The following is a 20,587-nucleotide window of genomic DNA, read 5'->3' on the forward strand; positions in this document are numbered from 1 at the left end:
CTTATTGCTACACTGTGAAAGTTATTACCATCATCATCATTCTTGGACTACCTACACTACGTAGTACTAGTACACTACCTACTTACATGGCTCCGTGTTTCCCGGCGGCTGGGCACCCGTTTTGAAACATGTTTCCCTCAAGAATGAAATCAACTCACGACACTCAAAACAATAGTATTATGTTTGTCCCATTACCGTGTTGTTGTTTCTACCAACCTTGGAAGTCTGTATAACAAGTCTGTACCAAGGTAGTTTCTTGGGAAGTTGGGTAGTTCCTCGAGGTGGCCTCACATCGCCCAAGTGGGCACCGTGGTCTTGTCTAACGTGACATGGCGAGAACAGCTAGCAACAACAATAACAAAACAATAACACACTGACGTTCTGGCGTTCGACAGCCTATGAGCGCTGCGAGCCTGCGAGTCTACAGCACTGTAAGGGAGGGACTGGCTTCCGCGGGCCGCTGGCTGCGTGGCCGTGAATTCGGCCCCAATTCGCGCACCCCGGGGCCTGGCCTGCAAGGCAGGATCAAAACAGACACAAGCCATTGTCGACGACGCTACCTAGGTAGGTACTATAGAAGGGCGAAAGGGGGAGCGGCAACGGGAACGGCAACGGAAATGGGAATAGAAATGGGAATGGGGTAAGGGTCTAGGTAGGAAAACAATACCTACCTACCTACCTACCTCGCCTACCTGCTTACCTACTACTGCTGTTACTGCTAGGTACTACTACTATAAATGCAAACGCGACACTCTCGTGCAACCGACAGACAGACAGACCGTTGAGAGACGCACTCGTGCGGGTCGATCAGAGACAGTCCAGTCTTACCGTACTCTTGCTCGCCTTTTCTCGGTACCGCACAACCCTGTCGCCTCCATCGGTGAGCCACCTGTGTATGGTCTTGGGTTCCTCTGTCAGACTCTGTCCAGCCCTGTCTGTCTTGTTGTGTCTTGGTCTGTCTTGGGTACCTGCGCGTGCTGTCGGGTTGTTTATTTTCCTACCCCGATTTTGACAGAGACGCGCCAGGCAATTCTCCGACTGGCTGCTGCGTCCCTGCGAAGAAGCGGTCGGCGTTTGGGTCGTTCACCAGGCCTCGACATGATAGGCCAGGACACTTCGGTGCGCGTCAGTCGCTCTTGGCGCAACCTAACGAGAACGTGGGTCACAGGCACCATCACCATTTGCAATTCCTGGTTCACCCTCCCGCCTGCTTCCGAACTACGGACCTACTTACACTGGTTGACACCATTCAGTGCATACTTACTTACATTGGCCCCCATCAGATCTCTGTGACCTGCTGGGGCGCTTCCAGATGCAAGAAGCTGCTAGATCACTCGCAGGAGTCTTAGCACACATATACGATGACAGTTGGTACTATCCAGGACTCCCTTGTGAGCTTTCTCATCCCTCCAGCTTGGTCGTCTACGCACGTAGTTTACACTGCACAGATGAGCAGGGAGTTTCATCTCTGCCGCCCATGCCGGTACATCGTATAGACCTCCAGATCAGCTGCAAGCTACCAGCAGTGTGAACCCTGAACTAGGTAGACGTATTCATGCACGCAAGAGTCCATTCGACTGCCTAACCTACCCTCCTAAGGACATCCCTGGTAAGCCTCAATAACTCTTAATATCTACTCCCCAAGCCCGAGCTTCATGTAGACAAGATTATTGCCAGTTGACTTCGATGTCTGTTTGTAAAGACTTTGTTCCTCTTTCTTGTAGCGAAGCTTAAGTCATCTTAGGCCCAACAGAATTCCCGATCTGGCGACTTATACTCCGTATGTGCGAACAAAATCTTAAGTGAGTATAGGTAGAATGCATGTCTCATCTGCTTTAATAATACAGCAGATCGCGAGATATTTCCTAACAAGGCCGACACTGCTTCCGAACGTTCGGTCCGAATTAAGCAGTGCAATTTCCATCAATGTCACGGGAGAAGCCAGTAATTGTACGGGTCTAAGAACCTACCCAGAAGCGCCCTCATAAGTGTTCTCGTATTATCAAAAACCTTAACACCGCTTACGCAATCCTTCAGCGCATTACGACTTGAAATTTACCTACAAGACTCGATCCACATAGGATCAGGCATACAAGTTTTCTTCTTGTTTAAGCCTTGCTGCTTAGTCAATTCTTCTGCATATGATATGCAGCATCATCTTGACCGAGAGGAAATTTTTGGGAGAAATCATGGCCGTTGGTCAAGGCATATCATTTGTAACATACCCTTGGCCACGGATGAGCTACCAGGCTGGCTTGATAGTTTGTAAACCACGTAGCTGTACTCGAACGCTCGGGTTCAACCATCTTGCAGAACGCCTAAACTAAATATCATTATGCAAACCTCCTAATAGCTCGTCTGACAATCGGCGATACGATAGCATCAATTGACCCCAGTCGTCTTTCGTATTGCTATTTCCCCTCTCTTCCGTGGGCCGCTTCAAGAGTTGTACCAATTTCGGGCTACGAAGAATACTCCTTTCAGTCAATTCAATTCGGGGACAGGAAAAGTAGACGGCTGAATAGCAGTAAGTCTTGGAAATACAACCACTGGTCGGCAAAGAAGAGACGACGCAAGCAACTGCTTACCAATGCACACAGTGACTGGGAAGAACAACGTGGAAGATGCTGTACCAAAGGTATCGGATTTGCTTCGGCTAGAGCAGAAACGTCACTCAGTAGTTCAAAGCAGTCCGGGGACACTTGGCCTGGTATGTAAGTCTACTACAGTAACCTCTAGTCAAGAAGACGGAGGGAAAGCCAAGGTTCCCATCTTGGGCCTCGTTCATGCAACGAAGTCGAGAAGTCTTTCACAGCCGCCTTCAATCGAAGATGGCCCACAGAGAAGGTGTGTGGCAAAACTCCGATTTCATAGCTTATGATATCTAACGTGGTTAGGCATAGTTGTTATGAAAATCATAAAGAGACCTCTTCGGTGGCAGCTCGATGGGTAAGTTGTCAGGCGGGCTTCGTGGGCACCCTAGATGAGGCCGTGTCATCGCCCAGAACCCAGCCGACTCGATCGACACGTTCGCTGGCGAACTCCGCTGCTTCAATCGGGACGACACCTAGCGATCACCTACCTGCACTTCAGAGTTTGAGCTCAACGGACAATGATGGGCTTAAGCCACTAGGTACAGAAGAAATCGACCCAACATGTTTTGATCTAGTAGCACCACCGGAAGCGCCTCGACATCAGTCCTCCATTGAAACTAGTTCAGAGCTGCTCATGTCCGCTGAACATCTAAAGATCATCTTCGAAGATCCAAAGCAAATGCAGAAATTCACCCAGTTTCTCTACACTCGGAAACCAGAATCGGTTCCACTCCTAAACCATTACTTGAACTTGGTTAAAGCGTTAAAGGCAATTGATTATTCTAATGCCATCATAAGAGAGTTGGCTCCAATCAACAGAGCGCCGTCGATCGAGCTGCCCCTCATCAAAACCATCAGCAAGTTGTTGATGGGTAAAGCCAATGAAACGTTTATGGTTCTTGTACAAGAGGAGCTACCCGCTTATGTTACTCATGTATGGGCTCGGATTGTGAAGTCGACGATTAAACAGCGAGTCAAAAGCACTTTGCCACCTTTATTACTCGAGCTATCGGAGGGACTTGCTGAGGTTTTTTGCTTGACAGATCCATCCAGGGACGACCATCCGATAATATTTGCCAGCGAAGGTACTATTACCACCATTCATTTGGCCCTGGCAACGCTAACACATGGTACCAGCGTTTCATAAGGCTACTCAGTATGGGAAAAGGTTTTCTCTAGGCCGTAATTGCCGATTTCGGTACGTATCAAAACCTGTTGTACCGATTGTGAGACCCGGTGTCAGGAGAAAGATCTATGGTTTTCCAAAGCTGACTGTTGCCACAGTATGTTAGCCCTTCATCCCAAGATATGTAGCCACTGTGGCCTGGACAATCCTGCAAGCTATGTAGTAAGGAGCTAGACTGATGCTTTTTGGTATGACAGTTCAAGGCCCTAAGACGAATCGCTGTAGTGTCCTGAGGCTGAAGGAGGCACTTGCTATAGGCAAAGAACACTGCGAAACCATGTTGAATTACAGGCGTGATGGATCAGCATTCATGAACTTACTTATGATTGCACCCCTCTACGATAACCGTGGCAACATCCGCTACCATCTCGGAGCTCAAGTGGATGTCTCAGGGCTTCTCAAAGAATGTGCTGGTCTAGGATCATCAATATGGGAGCTCATAACACAGAGGCATGCCCAGTCCGACACTTACAGTGGCGATTGTCGTCAGGAAATTGAAGATTCGCGCGCGAGCAAAGACATTCTCGGTGATCTCGCTGAGATGTTCTCCCTCAGCGAATTGAAAATTGTTCAAGGATTAGGCGAAACGGGGCACGACAGGCACAGCGAAAAGACGAATAGTGTTGGCCAGTCCAGCTCAGGCACAGACAGCAAGTTACAAGTCTTTATCAAAGACGAGGCAATGGCCATCGAAGCGCCCATGGCCAACTCCATCTCATCATCTGGACTTACCCCGCTGACCAGTTCCTCACTTACGGAACGCTCCCAGGGCATGATCGAACACTACCTTCTCGTGCGCCCGTTTCCGAGCTTGAGCATCCTTTTCGTGAGCCCCTCGCTACGAGTCCCAGGGATTCTGCAAACACCCTTCATGTCGCGGATTGGAGGGGCGCAGAGCACACGAGATACCATAACGCAAGCCTTCAAGGACGGCAGCGGCGTCACGATCAAGGTGCGATGGCTCACACGTCCCCTCGCAGCCGGACGCAACGCAAATATCACCACCACCACTTTGAGCCCTGACCAGGGGCGGAGCCGCTGGGTACACACGACGCCTCTGTTTGGCGTCGATGGCGCCATCGGCGTGTGGAGTATGTTACCCCTAGAATTGTTTTCTTCCTACTCTAGATCCTCAGGAGGCCATCCTTGTTTGTTAGAGCTACAAGCATGTCTCAGGACATACAACTCCTAAAGCGTGTTCTTCTTTTACCTTGAAAGTAGTTTACTAACTCCAGCGAACCGTAGTGGTCATACTTGTAGACGGCGAGGAGAAGCAGAGGTTGCTGAGCGCTCCGCCTGTCGACCTATGCAATATGGAAAGACGACGGCCATTCGACGTCAACACCGGCACGGAGCATAGATCCACGTCCTGGGCGTCCGATGAAGTGCAGTTTGTGGATGCGGACGGCCTAATTGTGGAACAAGACGACCCTGAGGTCGCGCGCGTACATCGAGCCTGCGAAGTCAAACTGGGCGAGAATGGGCACGAGTCTTTTAATCTCAAGATAACGGAGTCACCATGAGCGCCATTCTTCCATATCCTGCACTACACACCTGAAACCCCCTCCTGAAATGAGTTAAATTCGAAAGGCCTAGAGCAACAAGGCTTATTCTGGCTTACATTCTAGATCCAGCGGGGATACTTTGACAAGACCTCCAAGGAAACAAATGGAAAAGAAACAATACTAGACAGTTTGGGGAATAAATATACGCATCACGTTTCAAAAAACGAAGAGTTAATTTTTGTTTCCCATTAGTCCTATGATAGATCAATTTGCTTTGCTTGAAACCTTGGTCGTGAGATTGTGGGCATGAAAATGGCGCGAGGTGAGGTGAGCGTTGTCAGGGGAGACCAATAACTAGGCAACCTGTGTTGAAAGACTCTCGCTATAACACACGGGATGCTTTTACGAGGAGAGTAGATGAGATATATCGTGTACACTTTAAATCAAACTATTGTTGTTCATATGAGAACTTTGATATACAGCGCCCGCCAAGCACTCCGTCCCGACATCGTTCTTCGTGACGTGGTACCTACAAGTTGTGCCATATCCAGCACAGTTCCCCCGGAAATATATCAGTTGACTGTAGGATAGGTTCGTATATTAGCTTCGTGACTACCAGCTATTGCTCGAACTATACCTGTCCGCCATAGAATGAATCGTCATCGACATCCGATCTAGAAGCTGGTTTCATGACTGATGCTGTGGACAGGCAAGGTCAGGCACTGGTGAGATCATCATGTCGCCCTCAAGGCATGAATATTAATATATAAGTGTCGTTCACGGTCGTCAAAATAACCCGCAATACCGTATTAAGATTGTAATAGAAGCTATCGAAAACCCACTGACATACTGGAAAGGTCACTCGTTGCGGGTGATTTCCTCGGGACAAGGGCACCCCTAGGCTTCTCTATGATCTAGTCCCAGCCTTGAGAATGATAATGCGCGATAATTTTTCATTGTCGCGTCGCTGTTCGTGGGCATTAGCAGATGCTTGGCCATATTACAACTGAGAGTCGTTGGAATTCGTGTTGGGACGACGGCTAGCCTGCTGGTAATCTCAAATTACATCCGCACTGGTATGATTTGTAAATTGCTTGGCCTACATGTTGTCGGATTTTCAGCCGGTACGAAGGGCCAGTCTCCACTGAAGCTGCAGAGACCTTTTTCTTGCTCGCGTTGAAGATGCCACGGTAATGACCTACATATCTCCAGTGTAGGACTTGACACACGCCGTATACGACGCCAACCGCTGTTGTTTCTTTGAAACGACTAAAGTTCCATCACTATGCAGCTTTCCTTCCGTCGAATGCAACGAGCAGATCTCGAGACGATCCTTGATCAATGCGAACATTGAATTCATTCTCCTTACGCTGGACCGCAATCCAGAGGCTTTCTAGGCATTCGTGGGAGCCCTTTGTCCTACCTGAAGATTATAGGAGTACTTCCTGCTGTAGATGTTCGATGATATCGCTAATGGTTCGCTCGTAGGTGGGTATGTAATAATGATACCTTAATTTCGCTATCGATCATCGAAACCGAGCTCTACGCTCTCGGGCTGAAGGCATACCATGGTAGCTTCCATGATTGATCATGATATTACGCTTAAATAACAATATGATAGAACGATGACATCCCTTTATATTACTTTTCTAACGAGGTGACTAAATATAACTAACTACTCAACCTCACAAAGAGTTAGTGGCTTGAAATGAGAACTTGTGATATCTTTTACTAGATTATACAGAAAAGTACATTCTGTATCTGTGTAATCAAAAGTTAATACGTTGATTTGTGAGCTATGATTATCTACTTGATATGTCCCAGTGAACTGAAAGGAGCTTTCTTGATCCTATGCTCATCGAATAACTGTCGCAGTGTGCAAAGTGCTCCGAGCAGCCCAATAATTATCAGATAACAAAGCCTGGAGTTACGAACTCGTATGTTCTGTCGCGCCTATTGTGAATTGATCACCGAGAGTGCTTAACGTGCAAGTGATATGTTGGTACTTTCGGAGGTATCAACTGCTTATTGGTATTGACACTCTGGTTTCACCCCATACAAGACGAAGTGCCGCCCAATCTCGCGACTTAACCAGGTCACAAGGCTCGATTCTAGTGGCGAGGTAAGTCTAGATCGTCACTCTGTTCACACACATCTATACCCCGATGCAGTCACTTGATGCCGATGTGTGATATCTGTGATTCGTGCTTATCTATCTGCATCCTTCGGCACCTCGACGCTAGTTCGTCCCATCACCACACCAACGAGCCGGTGAGATTCTAGATTCGCCGACCATCTTAAGTCAATCCTCGCCCTGAGTTGAGCTGCTTGGTCGGCTCTACGACGTAATAGGTTTTATACACGCTAGATCAACTACATATGGTAGATTTTACACATCCAGTGCCTAATTCGTGACAAGTGATAGTAGCTAACAGCACCTAGACCTTCGAGATCAATGTTCAACGCGTCATAATGGATCTTTTGCTACCCATTTCCAGAAAAGAAGAGAGATCGGCAGCGAAGTAGACGAGTCGTGGCTAGTCTCTCTCCCAACCTTAGCCCCAACTTCAGGAAAGGAGACGAGACTGCCTAAACGGAGGTCTCCAAGGGAAGATCCACAATGCAAGGCGTTGCAATGTGCATTCGCCAGGCTTGTCGCCGAAGCTCTCGACAGGCGCATAAGGAGGGCAGCATACCTAGGCGAGGGGGGAGGCGACACGTGGAGTTGTAGGTTAAGACGTTTGTCGGCGTTGAGGGCGCAGTGCAGCCACACACGCATACACGGCAAATGAAGCGAAGAATCACAAAAAGGGTCTCGCATCCCATGCAATCGGTCAAATCATATCGTGGTTATTCTTCCATGCCCATTTATTCCCCGTCCTATCGCTAACAAGGGGGATGTGGAGAGGAGAGGATTAGCGAACGAGGAAAATGCTGGTTGACCACGCGGTCATCGTCCAATATTTCCCTCGTGGCGCCGAAACAACCGCGAAAGCCTACGTACATTGCGGCGCTTACTTCCCTCATTGAGTCACCGGAAGCAAGACATTTGGATCACCTAGGTAGGTAGGTAGGTCGACAGCCAGCTAGCTCAAACTGAGTTGAGGCTATAGGACCTACATGTACGTATGTATGTACTCTATGTAAATGTGTCTCGCTTCTCTTCCCCATATTTATGGAGCAAGTGGAAGGAGTAGAAAACTACGGGAAGGATGAATAACCATCAAGAAGGATAGAAATGGGGTCATCTTTGGCGGAAATTTGTCAATGAGGGGAGAGACATGTTCTAGAAGAACGGAATTGCACCGCCGTGCCGTAGTCTATCTCCATATCCGCGGCGAGGCTCTCCGTCTCTCTTTTCTCTCGTTCGCTGGCCGATCATGACGAAGGAAGGAAGGTAGAGAGGTGGGAACTGGAAACGGTGAGGCGGTTTTCTCTCTGCACAGGTCTCCGATGCTACCGACTTACTCATTCACTTACACCCCCTACTTACACATGCAAACAAGGGTCCGGGAATAGCTACTTTTGTGGAGGGCCAGTAGGTGAGGTAGATAGGTAGGTAGGTATGTACATAGTAGGTAAGTAGGCTGTTCCAAGCCATCAGACGGGCATAGGGATCGTCCGGCGCGAATACCAACCCACTCACCGGTCTCAACATCTTACAGCGTCGCACCGAGACCCCGGAGATGATTCCGAAACCCAGAAACCCCCACAAGAGGATGTACCAAAAGTAAGGACAGAAAGGCTTATACCCTTGAATTGAAAAAAGTATGGGGATGATGTGAAAGAAAAGTCCCGGACAGTCTTACCGCGTATCCAAGATCTCGACATTCCAAATGTTTCTTGTTTTCGCGGCATCGCGCAGCATGCAGCAGGGTGGGTGTGAACATGTGGTTTATAGTAGTACGCATATGTTACGTGCATTTCGAATAGCAAAGGGGGTGGTGCGTATTGTTGTTGTTATTGTTATTGTTATTGTTGCAGTGGTGGTGGTGGGTAGATAATTGTGCGTGTCGGTGTAACCAACTAACTGCTTGACAGGAAGAAAAGAAAAACAAGACGTGTGTACCGTTACCGTACAATTGAGAAATCGACGAATAAACAAACAGTTAGCAGACAGACACAGCAGTTCTTCTTACACACCCCCTCTACTGTATTCTTTTGCAGTTGAGATTTTGTGTCTCTCTTCCTTCGCGCTCGGCGCCGGCCTGTTCGCCTTGCCGGTAATTAAAGAAAAGGGGATCCCATATGTAGTGTTGATCCTCGGTCTCCGGACAACGTGGTCTGCTGGGGTGGAGGTGGAGTTGGAGGGGGAAAAGGGTAGTGTAAGTGAACTCTCCGTTGCCTCAACCAAGACTAGGCGACAGTAGACCGACAAAGCAAAAGGGAACATTGAGACACGGACTTTCCTCCATGTGGCATCTGTACATAACACCCACTGCAGTAGTCTACGACATTTCGCTGTGTTGGCGCCGGCCGGACCATGCCCACCGTTTTGGCGCGTTTCCTGGCACATGGTTCTTGTTCGCCGTTGGGTCCAGAATCCGAAATTCGCCTTACTAGTATGCCTTGCAGCGGATTCGACATACAGACGCTATGCCGTATCGTAGGCCGAAATGTCTTCAAATCGGACCTCGGAGGCTTTCGCAACATCGCTGGCCCATTCATATTATTCATATTATTCTCGTGTATACAGAAATTGGCCAATGCGAAGCGGTTTATTTCTGGATGCAGCAAACAGTAATACCAGCAAGTCATCAACAGTCTACATAGCATTGTACCGTAGGTGAGTACAGCGATAGTTTGTTAATGCCGTAGGATTGTGGGTTATCCACGCCCGAATGTCGCGTGACAGCGATGGCATGGCTATCTGCTATCTTATAGTCTTACTTCCTAGCTACGAGAATGATATGATTTGCTGCTCTACTATGTAAGCATATATCGTATTGGCATGAGCACCCGCACCTGTCCGGGGGGGCGGCGGTCAGAGCTGGCCGGGAGGGTGCTGGCGGCCTTTGGTGGGATTACCGGCAGTTTTTGGCTTAGATGCGACAAGTGCCAGACGAGCCCGACGAGTTAGGAAGTCAGGCGGCAATAATCGTGTGTGGCGGGCGAGAAGTAGTCCTGGGTTCATGATACGAAGTAATATTCTCCGAAGCGTATGCATACTTCAGATCACTACTGTACACCTACAACATGCTACTTACACTACTCTCCGCCATTTGGATGAGGGATAATTTCCTAGAATGGAAAGCCATTCCGTCTTCTAGACTCATCCGTCCCAAGTGTCGTCCGATGAGGCTCAAGGTGGCAAGAGTCTTTCCCTCTTGGTTCGCTTGTGGTTCGCTTGGAGTTCTTTTTTGGGAACCGGTTGAGCACATGGGGGCTTGATCTCACTTTCCCGCCTATCACGGGCATCAAATGGCCCAGCGTGGTTGGATCGCATCAGGAGTGAGGGATAATGGCATCACGGCGCCACTTCTTTCTGGAGGTGGCGTTGTTTATTTGACGCTTTGGGACTTTGGGACATTGGAGGACCTATCGATACAGCACACCGTTGCGCCTTTTAAGAGCCGCTGGTTGTCTCGATATTGGCTCTGGTCCGGGCAGATTAGGCCCCCAAACGCCATCCGGGTGCACTATGTAAATTTTGTGCATCTAGGCGTAAGCCGTAGACGAGCCAAGCAAATGGTGTGCATAAGCCAAGTACAGTATGAGAATGTGTTTATTTAAAGTAAGTTCGAGGTAACCGTTCACGCCATTGCCGGGAAGTCGTGGAAGACACGATGGGCAAAATCATCACTGGCATGACCCAGGTTGATCCAAGTAATAAGCAAGAGGCAAGAAATTGGAATAATAATATGGCTTGAGTTCCTAGCCCTTAGCTAATAGCCAACTAAGGAATACATACGTTTTACCGTATATACGGTATTCGAGATTCTGGTTGTCGAGGTTATAATTGCGTGGCTTCGTGAAGGAATCCAATGTGGAAAGGAGCTCTTGCATAAGCGTGATCATTGGTCTAGACACAAGCGAGCGAGGCTCTCGGTGCTCTTGTCCGAAATGCCGTATCTGGATCGTAGATAGATGTGTACCTACAGGTACACATAACTATTACACGGTTAGTACTTCGCAGTATGCAGATAGGCAGAGCAGATAGATAGAGTACCTACGTATAGGAGGTATCGTCGCATACTTACGATGTTGGGCACACCGTAGTAGTGTAGCGTCTCTGGCGGGCGCCACGTCGCGGGGGAAAATGCTGGGCGTTTTGGACTAGAATGGGAGCAACTAGGACTAGAAGGGCATCATTAAGCGCCCAGCGTTCCATCGGGAGTGGACTAGCGGAGCGGCGCGCGCCCAGGAGCCCAGAGAGTCGGAACCCTTATGAGCTGGGATCAATCACCAGGTCCAGTAGTCGACTGAGTTATCCAAGACAAGCCAAGCGGGATGGATTGATGGATGAGAAATGGGATGGATGTGTGAGTATGTGCCTTGCTAAGAAGCAAAAGCAAGTCTGTATGGCATCCTTCAGGTCCCCCTTGATGATATGTTCTCCATATGAGACTGGTACTGTAATGAAATCGTTACTACTTAGGAGTCATCTAGGCCAATACCTGCTGTTTCCTCGTCCGGATGGACATTAGCAGCATTGATTACGGGACTAACGAAGCGAGTCATTGCTTTTTTGCTTTTTGCATAATGTTGGAAAGTCGTCATGATATCGGGCTTCCCCTGAAATGACCCAAAATAGTCAGTCCACACCATGAGCGAGGCCCATGGGGATCTTTGTTGGTCTGCCGGCACCACCCAGCCAAGCGCAGATCATGACAGAGAGGCTTCCTCGACAACACGCCTCAGGCTACCCTTCCTCGTGGCACTCGACCCAGCTCGCTGGGACGACTGTCAGATCCCTGCCGTTATAGGCAGGGTTATCGTGATGGGTGGCTGGGCAAGATAGGTACACGGACCGTGACAAGGAGTGACTCCGTGGCTCTCAAATGCCTGGCACCGTGGTGCTGTGCGGTGATTTCCATAAAGGGGGCAGAGAGGGGGTTCCTGGACATTACCTGGGAGAACCTGGGAAATACAGCGACAGGTCAGGCACATGACGGTACGACAGGGTTACCACATACCGTATTTCGTTCCCTGCCTACTCCATACCTACCTACTTAAGTACTACTAATCGTAGCCGTCGATCATACCGCTCCAATACCATGTACCTATAATGGTGTTGATATTGCAGTGTATTTAAACAGGTACTTTTGTACAGGTGTGTAGATGGCTAGTTTCACTAGTCGTGTAGAATATCTTACATGTAGCCTACACATAGCATGTGACCAAGACATCGTCTTACGATACCTATACTACCTACCTAGGTACATGTAGAGACTACTATGTAATGTGTAACGGGCAAACGCTACCTAGATCTCACTACCTAGTAGATGTGGATCTGTGCGTACTGTGCAGGTAGGGAAATCTGTAATTCTCAGCAGCACACCAAGCCAGACACGATGACGATGGATGGCAATTATCTGGGGGAGAGAGAGAGAGCCAGATACAGAGGGCTAAAATACGGTACGGTAGCTGGTTGGAGCCCAACGGCGCCTCCGATGCCCTCTGTGCACTATGTAACACGTTTCTGCCGCCAGTCGGCTTGACGCGATGCCGGCGGCAGTTTGGTGCTATTCTCTGGCACTTGAACGGCAACAAATTGATGGTCTCTTTGGTCGCCACGATCTGCTTCGATTGGTACCGGCAACGCCGCGGCTAACGAGAGGCCGCCTCGAAGCTTAAAAATAAACAACTGTGTTGGCTACCTATGTAAGTGGATAGGTAGATGAACCGGCATTGGGGGAGCAACTACAGCACTGACATAACAGGAGAAACTACATGTCAGTACCTACTATTAGGTAGCTAAGAAGTAAGAAGGCAAAGTCACATTGAATACTACTATGTATGTAAGTTGTAGTACCTAGTGGTTCGATATATTGTTGACAGAGAAGTGCGATATCTTTCGTCTGCCTGTTCCTGGAGTTATGGTGTAGGTACCTACATATGTACCTAGTAGACACTCAAGATACCTAAGTATGTACTGAACTAAGGTGATTAATTACCTAGGTACCTGTGTACATACCTATATAGAGTGCGCGAGAACGATGCAATCTCGTGTAATATTGTTATAGTATTGTCAAGGCAAGGTCAGACTGTTTCTGCAATTACCGGTTCCTGAGGGTTTCAGTCCAGGGGCCCGCATGTTGAAGCATTCGCGCATGAATCGTGCAGATGATTTGGAGACGGTTGTTGAATCGTGGTCGCAGGAACTGGTATTTCCCGAGGCAGCATGAGCTTGAGAAATGAGAAGACGAGGTAGTGGGAGTACTATGTAATACTCGCTTCCCAAAGCAGTAACCAGGAACCTTTGTGTGCCTGCAGTGCAACCAAGACGGGGGTCTCTGACCCCCTTTGGCAGAGCAACTCTGTCTGTCACTCACCACCAGGCCTGGATGCCCACGAACCATGATGCCAGTATGCCATGCCATGATGATGAAGAAGAAGAAGAAGAAGAAAGAAACATCGATTGGGGATCGGATCTGTGAGCATGTTCAAAACCATGGTACGGACCAGACCCCGTCATATCAGTAAGTAAGTAAGTAAGGTGTACGTAGTAGGGCCCGACTAGAGGATCTACTCAGGTAGTTACTAAGCCAGTGTCACGGGATCCTTGTCTGCCATATTATTGTCATAGCTGCCTATGTAAGTAAGTAGGTAGGTACTGGGTATATGCCCTGTAGATATAGTGCTCATTGCACTAAAAAACCAACGACCCGAGCGTGTGGTTTGGGGTTGCCACTAGCTGGGGCGTTTCGACCGAACTTAGTGTCTTGTACGTGCACCCTAACACTCCGATTCAAATAGGTACCTACCTACCTACGCTATCTACTCCGTACTTAGTAGGTAGGCACTTATACCGCTCGACTATGTATGTAGAGGCACTGGCATGATCCTGGATGTTGTGAACGCTAAGTACTTTCCTTACGAGCTTTCAATGGTGACTGGAATAGGTAGTTACATACCGGTAGGTAACTTCTTAGGGTCCAGTCAAGTACCTACCTCACGAGTTTAGTACTAAGTGCAGTACTTTCCGATGCTGGGATACGAAATGTCATTCAACACAGCACTGTATTTTACCCCTTACCTACCTCGTAGGTACTGATCTTAGTAATGCGCTGTAGCGTGGCATAGGCATAGGCAGGTAGGTACTACTATACAGTACAGACTGTAGGAGGTACGGTAGCACGTTCTACGTGTCGAGGGTGCGACATCATCATCAAGGTTGAACCCAGGCTCTGGATCTACTCTGGGTAGACAGACTCTGGGGTCAGTTAGGATTGTGATTCCAGTGGGCCTAAGCCTTCGTTCGGTCCCGAGATCAACTGTGCACCTAGAGAGACTACTCAGCAACAAGTTAGTGTAGGATGCTGGCTCGGGAACTAATCTACGTAGTGGTGTGTGTATGTACCTACATCCGCAGAGAGGTCACATACATACTATACTATACATACATACATACATATCTAGATCTCTTGTTGCTGTGCAGAGACAGAGAGCTTCAAGAAAAGGTCTGGGCTTGTCTGCACGTGGATCTGGATCTAAGCAAGTGTGTGCTCACAAGAGACTTTACTGCAAGTACCTACTTGTACCGGCCGAGAGTTGCGGACGGGAGAGAAAGGCGCAGCGAACTTACAGATGCCTACTGTGCTCAACAGTTTAAGGTTACTTCAGGTTTTGTCTTTACTTACTTACACTATCCCTTGCCTACAGTAGGTACTGTATGTGGTGGATTTGGCAGGTTTGTCTTCTCGTATTACGCGATATGAAATAGAGACATGATGCAGCTCTGGTTAACCATGACTAAGAACATGAATCACAAACATTACATCGTGTGAAACGGGGTTGCAAGATATCCGAGGCGGCGCTTTGTTCATGCCAGGTATCCCATGTCTAAGTAGATTAGTTACCTACATACTTAGTAGGTAGTCAATGTTGGAGGGAGCGAGGGTGGGCCGAGCAGGTTCTCGTCACTGCTATCAGTGTCCGGTTGTGCGTTGCCCATGCTCAACACCGTCCGCCCGAATTATCTGGTGTATTGATATACCTACACAGTACCGTGGTGGTGTCGAATCCAACTTGTAATACTCAAAGTACGGTAAACTATGTAGGTACCGCTCACTCTCCTTAGTATAGCATACACGGTAACATTAACATAACACTGTAGTGTTCATGCCTTCTTTAGAGAAGTCATGATTTGCGACCACACGAAACACTGCAGAACGCACATGACCGATGACTTCAGACCTGGCTGGATCTGGAAGATCTGTCGAACTTCTCTGCATAGTTCCAGATCGCCGTCACATTTGCACATCAAACATACTTCATCAAAGATCCTGGTGAATGGTTGGCACAGCATTGTGTCCTGAAACCCGAGTCGGCGACCATGACCAGCAAATCAACGCTCGGACGCGCCCGCACTGTGCTGACTCCCTCCCTCTTCCCCCGACAACCCATCCATTACTTATCCATTGAAGAACATCCCATCCCACCCCACCTTGTTCTTTGTGCCAAAATTAGCCGGGGTTGCATCGACGAGGCCATGTTCCCTGTATGGGCGAGGAGTGTACGAGGATGTGTACGAGGAGTACGAGCAACGAGAGAGAGGGGGGGGGGGGGGATGACCTCACGATGCCATTGGCGGCAAAAGGAGGTGGATGGGGTTTACCTCTGGCATACTAAGTATGTAATAGCGAGCATCTTATTATTGCCAATTATGTAACCGCACTTGGACTATCCGATCTCAGTTTTCGGAACAGTCGCTTCAGATCCACAACAGGAGATCACCATCAGATATATTGCCATGTTTGCGGATGTATATGTAGATCATCAACATATTCCTAGTATTGTCGTTCAAAGGACGTGCTCCGTTTGTATTCAGATACCGTACTTGGCCTACACTAATGGTTTGCATCATTCATTTTTTGCACGGTACCTATTTACGTCCTGTGGGAGCGTTTGAGCTGCAAAGCATTAGCGTAGCTAATGGGGTTTTATTTCTTTTTCTTCCCTCTCTCACGGGCCTCTGCTCTAGGTAGTCCTGTTCTGGTGGTAGCGTTGAATCACTGAGGCTGCGAGGTACGTATGGAAACAAGCGCCAAGGGTCTATCATCTCATTATGTACATATGTATGATAGGCTGTAGCTTAATTCGTGATTCCGGAACATTCAGATCTGAATATGTGTGTTTGGAATATTAATCGTATAGAGGATAGATCAACGAAAGCAGCCTATTTGAGCAAAATTGTGAAGATTGTTGGCTTCAGCTGGCCATATGCAAAAACCCTTACTGCATTGGGAGTTCTTGCGTCTGCTAGTTGGCTAGTTGGCTAGCCAGCATTGGTGGGCGCGTGTCCCTAGGATGTCCCGGAAAGATCGAAATGGGGACACATCGCAGTGGAGCAGGAAGGGATCCTTTTTGATCCCCTGAAAGGAGTGCGGAATTCGTCCGAACGACATTACCGTATAGAGCTGTAGGATTTTTGTAATATCGATCGATCGACTAGGTATGAACGATAATACTGTACCGTAGGGGTAGTAGTACCTAGTGTATCGTGGAGTATTTACCTCCTTACTCTAAATACTTGACTCTTTGTGACGAAGTAGCTAGCATCATCGGTGACTTGCGTAACCTACCCCATGTATTCCACGTCCAAGACGGTCAAGCACATCTTGTGCTCTTGTGACCAAGCAAAGGTTCGTCTATTCCTGAATGATAGCGAGAGCCGGTTGGCTATTGCTACTGGTCTTGTCTCCTACGCTTGGATGTTTAAGGATTAGCGAACTCGTAGCCTAGAGATCTCGCTGAAGCCACAAGCCGGCACTTGCTCCGCGGAATATTAGCGTGAGTAGGGTTCATACTGGTACTACAAGTAAGTAAGTAAGTACGAGACTGCCTTGGCTTGGCATATATTCATATATCAGCATGGACTTCTCCCTGCCGTGGAGACGCTGTACACTCCACCAAGTTGGCTGGCGATCTCTCGTTTAACCTTACCAGTTTGGGAACAATTCTCTCCTGTTATTGGCTCTTAATGGATTACCAGGGTTCTGTTGTAGGAATACCATGTGTAGGTACGTACCGAGCATCATTCATCTCAACACTTCGTCGCCCGTGCTTCTCAATTATTTGGACCAGGTCGGACTAGGCGTGGACTGCAGCATAGGTCAGGCTCAATTCTAACGTTTTAGGTGCGCAATGTGTTGACGAGAGGCGCATAGCTCGAGGCATTTCTTACATTACACTATGTAAACAAATACCGTATGGTCTATATTTGATTTTGATCCGGTCCACTTGATCCCGCTAGCTTTACGGTATACTCAGTACGTCCTTTGATATCGTTGATTATGCCTGGGCCGGCCGGCTGTTTACTCGGGCCCCGGGAGACTTGAAAGTACGTTTAAAATACTTGTAGATGCTCAAAAGCCGCCGAGAAGGCCGCTTGTGATGTATAACTATAGGTAAATTTAGGTAATTTGTCGATACACGTATTTACATTCTAGCTACATCAGATCTCAACTCAAGAGTTGGGTAAAGATCGGAGAAAAGGGGAATATAGCCAACTAGCACTGTGTGATGACTCTATCGTCAATCTTTTACACTGAATATAGTGGAGAGACGATACTTACACAGACCATGATCATAGCTTATTTGTCATCTTTGCAATAATTTTTCTCTTATTTTTTTCTGTCTATTTTGCCCTTGAGGTACTGATAAACACAATGTGGAGGTTGCAGTAGGGCGAGAGCAGAGTTTCATTTCTGATGAGGCCAACTAAATGGGTTACCTACACCTGATACGCCAAGAAATCCTGACAACCAACCTACCGTCCACCTTAACGCCTAATCTCGAGGTTAGGACATCACCAACCCATATCAAGTAAAATTCACAACTCTAGCCGGGTATTGGGGTCGGAAATATTCGCTATTACCCGCAAATATCTAAGGGATTTGACACCACCGGTTTACTCCTAACACAAGTCAAGTTGAGCGGTTCTCAAGAATATATCATGGCCTCGGGGAGATTTTTAGCGCCATATGGGACTGATTGAAGAAGTGATAGCTTTAATTCAAGGTCACTTGACTTCGCCACCAGACATACTTTGCATGTTTCTCCTACATGTACCTCGGTGGCCGTTGAAAGGGGAAGGGCCTTATAATGCACGCATGCGTCCATTTGAGATAGAGCAGGACACATTTCCCTGATTGCTCGACCTTTGGAATGGGAGATGACATGTAGATGTTAATGCAGTCTCTCAAGACCCCGTCCTGCAGTGCCACCACACCTGGTGAGCTATCTATCGGGTTGTACGCTACTGTAGGTGAGCAGTTAATTTATTTGGCGGTTACGCTATAAGATTTCAAAATCCTTTCCTTTACATTCTTGTGTGTGCATATAGTATCTGCGAATATTCCTCATCAGCAGTAGTCTGTCTCTGACGGTTACTGCGCCTTTTCATGTTCCAATGCCTTGTCACGGCATGTTCCTTGATGGGGGACACCGAGGCCGGAACGGGACATCGTGGCCGAGCTAACTACACGTAGTATAACCCCAAGACTCGCTGCGGCGATCGGAGGGCCAAAGACTGTCCTTGACTGCGTCCATGTACAAGCCAAGTGACATATGAGCAGGGGCCTTTTGCCGGAAGCGCATGGCGGGCAGGGATGCGAGCACTACACTAGCGCTTATTTTTCAAACCCCTGTTGCGGAGAGATAAACAAGCCGATCGGCTGGGACGAATCGACTGTCAGGTGGTGACGCATGGTCTGAGTCTGATCTGAGCCTGGTCTGAGTACCCTACAGCTACTTAGCCCCCCTCTCGCGGTCTAGCCCACCTGCGCTTGCGGCGCTTGTAACGGCTGCGTACTTTTGACAAAGTGGGCACGGCGGCGGCGTCATGAGGCTCTGCTCTCTTACTTTGCTGTCGTTCGGAAGAGATAGAGACAACCCCTTTCTCTCACATTACCTATCTCGAGGACCAATGGTCGATCGAGTTGCTGCCGGGAACCTATACAAGCTGTTGTATGGGAGGGCATTGGTTTCAAATCCATCGATGCAAAGCCGCGATCACTAATCTTCCTTCCACACCAAGTTATGAGAATGCTTGATAACAACACAACACAAATCATCCTTACTTTCACATACTCGGCAGGAGCAAAGCGTATGACTTGCTGTTACCTATCTAGGTATAGATACTCGCTCTTGATATTTGAGAATAAGGCTATCTAGTGTAACCTGTGTGGTCTTCCGAGCTCAATTAACTAACAGTTTATGGATACGTCTCATACAATCTACCACTGGTATTCGCTCTCATCGGGGCTGCAAGTCCTTTGCCATAATCAACTCAAGGTGGCTGTGAGCTAACACACATTAGTGCTTGAGCGTACCCTTTGTAAATATGTGCCTGATTGCTGCGTTTGATCGCGTAGGGCTGAAGACCTAGCTCTCAGATCCTAGTCTATAAGAGGCCCGCGCTGTTGAGGGACATATAGGGGTATCAAAGAGGCTAATCCCTCTCGATAAGTGAACAACAATATTGGATGGAAGTATTCACACGGCAGCTCTAATGATCGATGATCACGATACGGACTGGGTAGCAAAGGGTCAAGGCAATAATACATCAGGTATTGTATCGTATACCTATACCGGTATTGGTATTAGAGTACAAAAGGTCACACAAGCCGCCCGCCAGACACTATCGGCTCTGACCACCATAAAGCCCATTGCTTCTAAAAACAGGACGGGAATATTGAAGTGAGACTCGAGGAAATGGTGTTTCAAGGGTGCTCCAATAAGCCAGACAGAATGTGTGGGTGGCCACGGCAGGCACGGAGACGCACGCCAACCACGTGTTTTTGTCTTCAATATTCATTCATCCATCATGCGCCGCCGACCTTGTCAATACTCAGCAACACGATACTTGGTAGATGGACATATGAACACATGCGCCTCGTGCGACACGGCCTCAGACGCCCACTCGTCGCTCAAGAAGGTCTGGCTGCCAGCCTTTGGTGCATCAATCAAGCCCAAAGCGCTATTTGTAGGCCAGATGAAAGCCACATACATGCACGAGATACTTACGTTCCTACCTGCCTAAATACCCCACACGCACCACCCTCATTGACTGAGGTACCTACGCTATAACCGCTACAACACGATGCAGGGGTTCTGGCGCGCTCTCTTGCCGTATA

General features: G+C 48.3%; 1 protein-coding gene across 1 annotated transcript; it reads left to right on the forward strand.

Moving 5' to 3' along the window:
- Positions 1–2,590: 2,590 nt before the first annotated feature.
- On the forward strand, positions 2,591–5,367 carry F5B22DRAFT_656057 (uncharacterized protein; the record flags this gene model as incomplete). The annotated part of the gene is made up of 5 exons (XM_047979937.1): positions 2,591–2,847; positions 2,904–3,679; positions 3,732–3,881; positions 3,978–4,871; positions 5,026–5,367. The coding sequence occupies 5 exons, from the start codon at positions 2,591–2,593 to the stop codon at positions 5,301–5,303; spliced, it is 2,355 nt and encodes a 784-aa protein (XP_047830678.1). The 3' UTR covers positions 5,304–5,367.
- Between the last annotated feature and the right edge of the window lie 15,220 nt (positions 5,368–20,587).

This window comes from Xylaria bambusicola, assembly GCF_022495145.1.
Source record: "Xylaria bambusicola strain CBS 139988 unplaced genomic scaffold F5B22scaffold_21, whole genome shotgun sequence".
NCBI lineage: Eukaryota > Fungi > Ascomycota > Sordariomycetes > Xylariales > Xylariaceae > Xylaria > Xylaria bambusicola.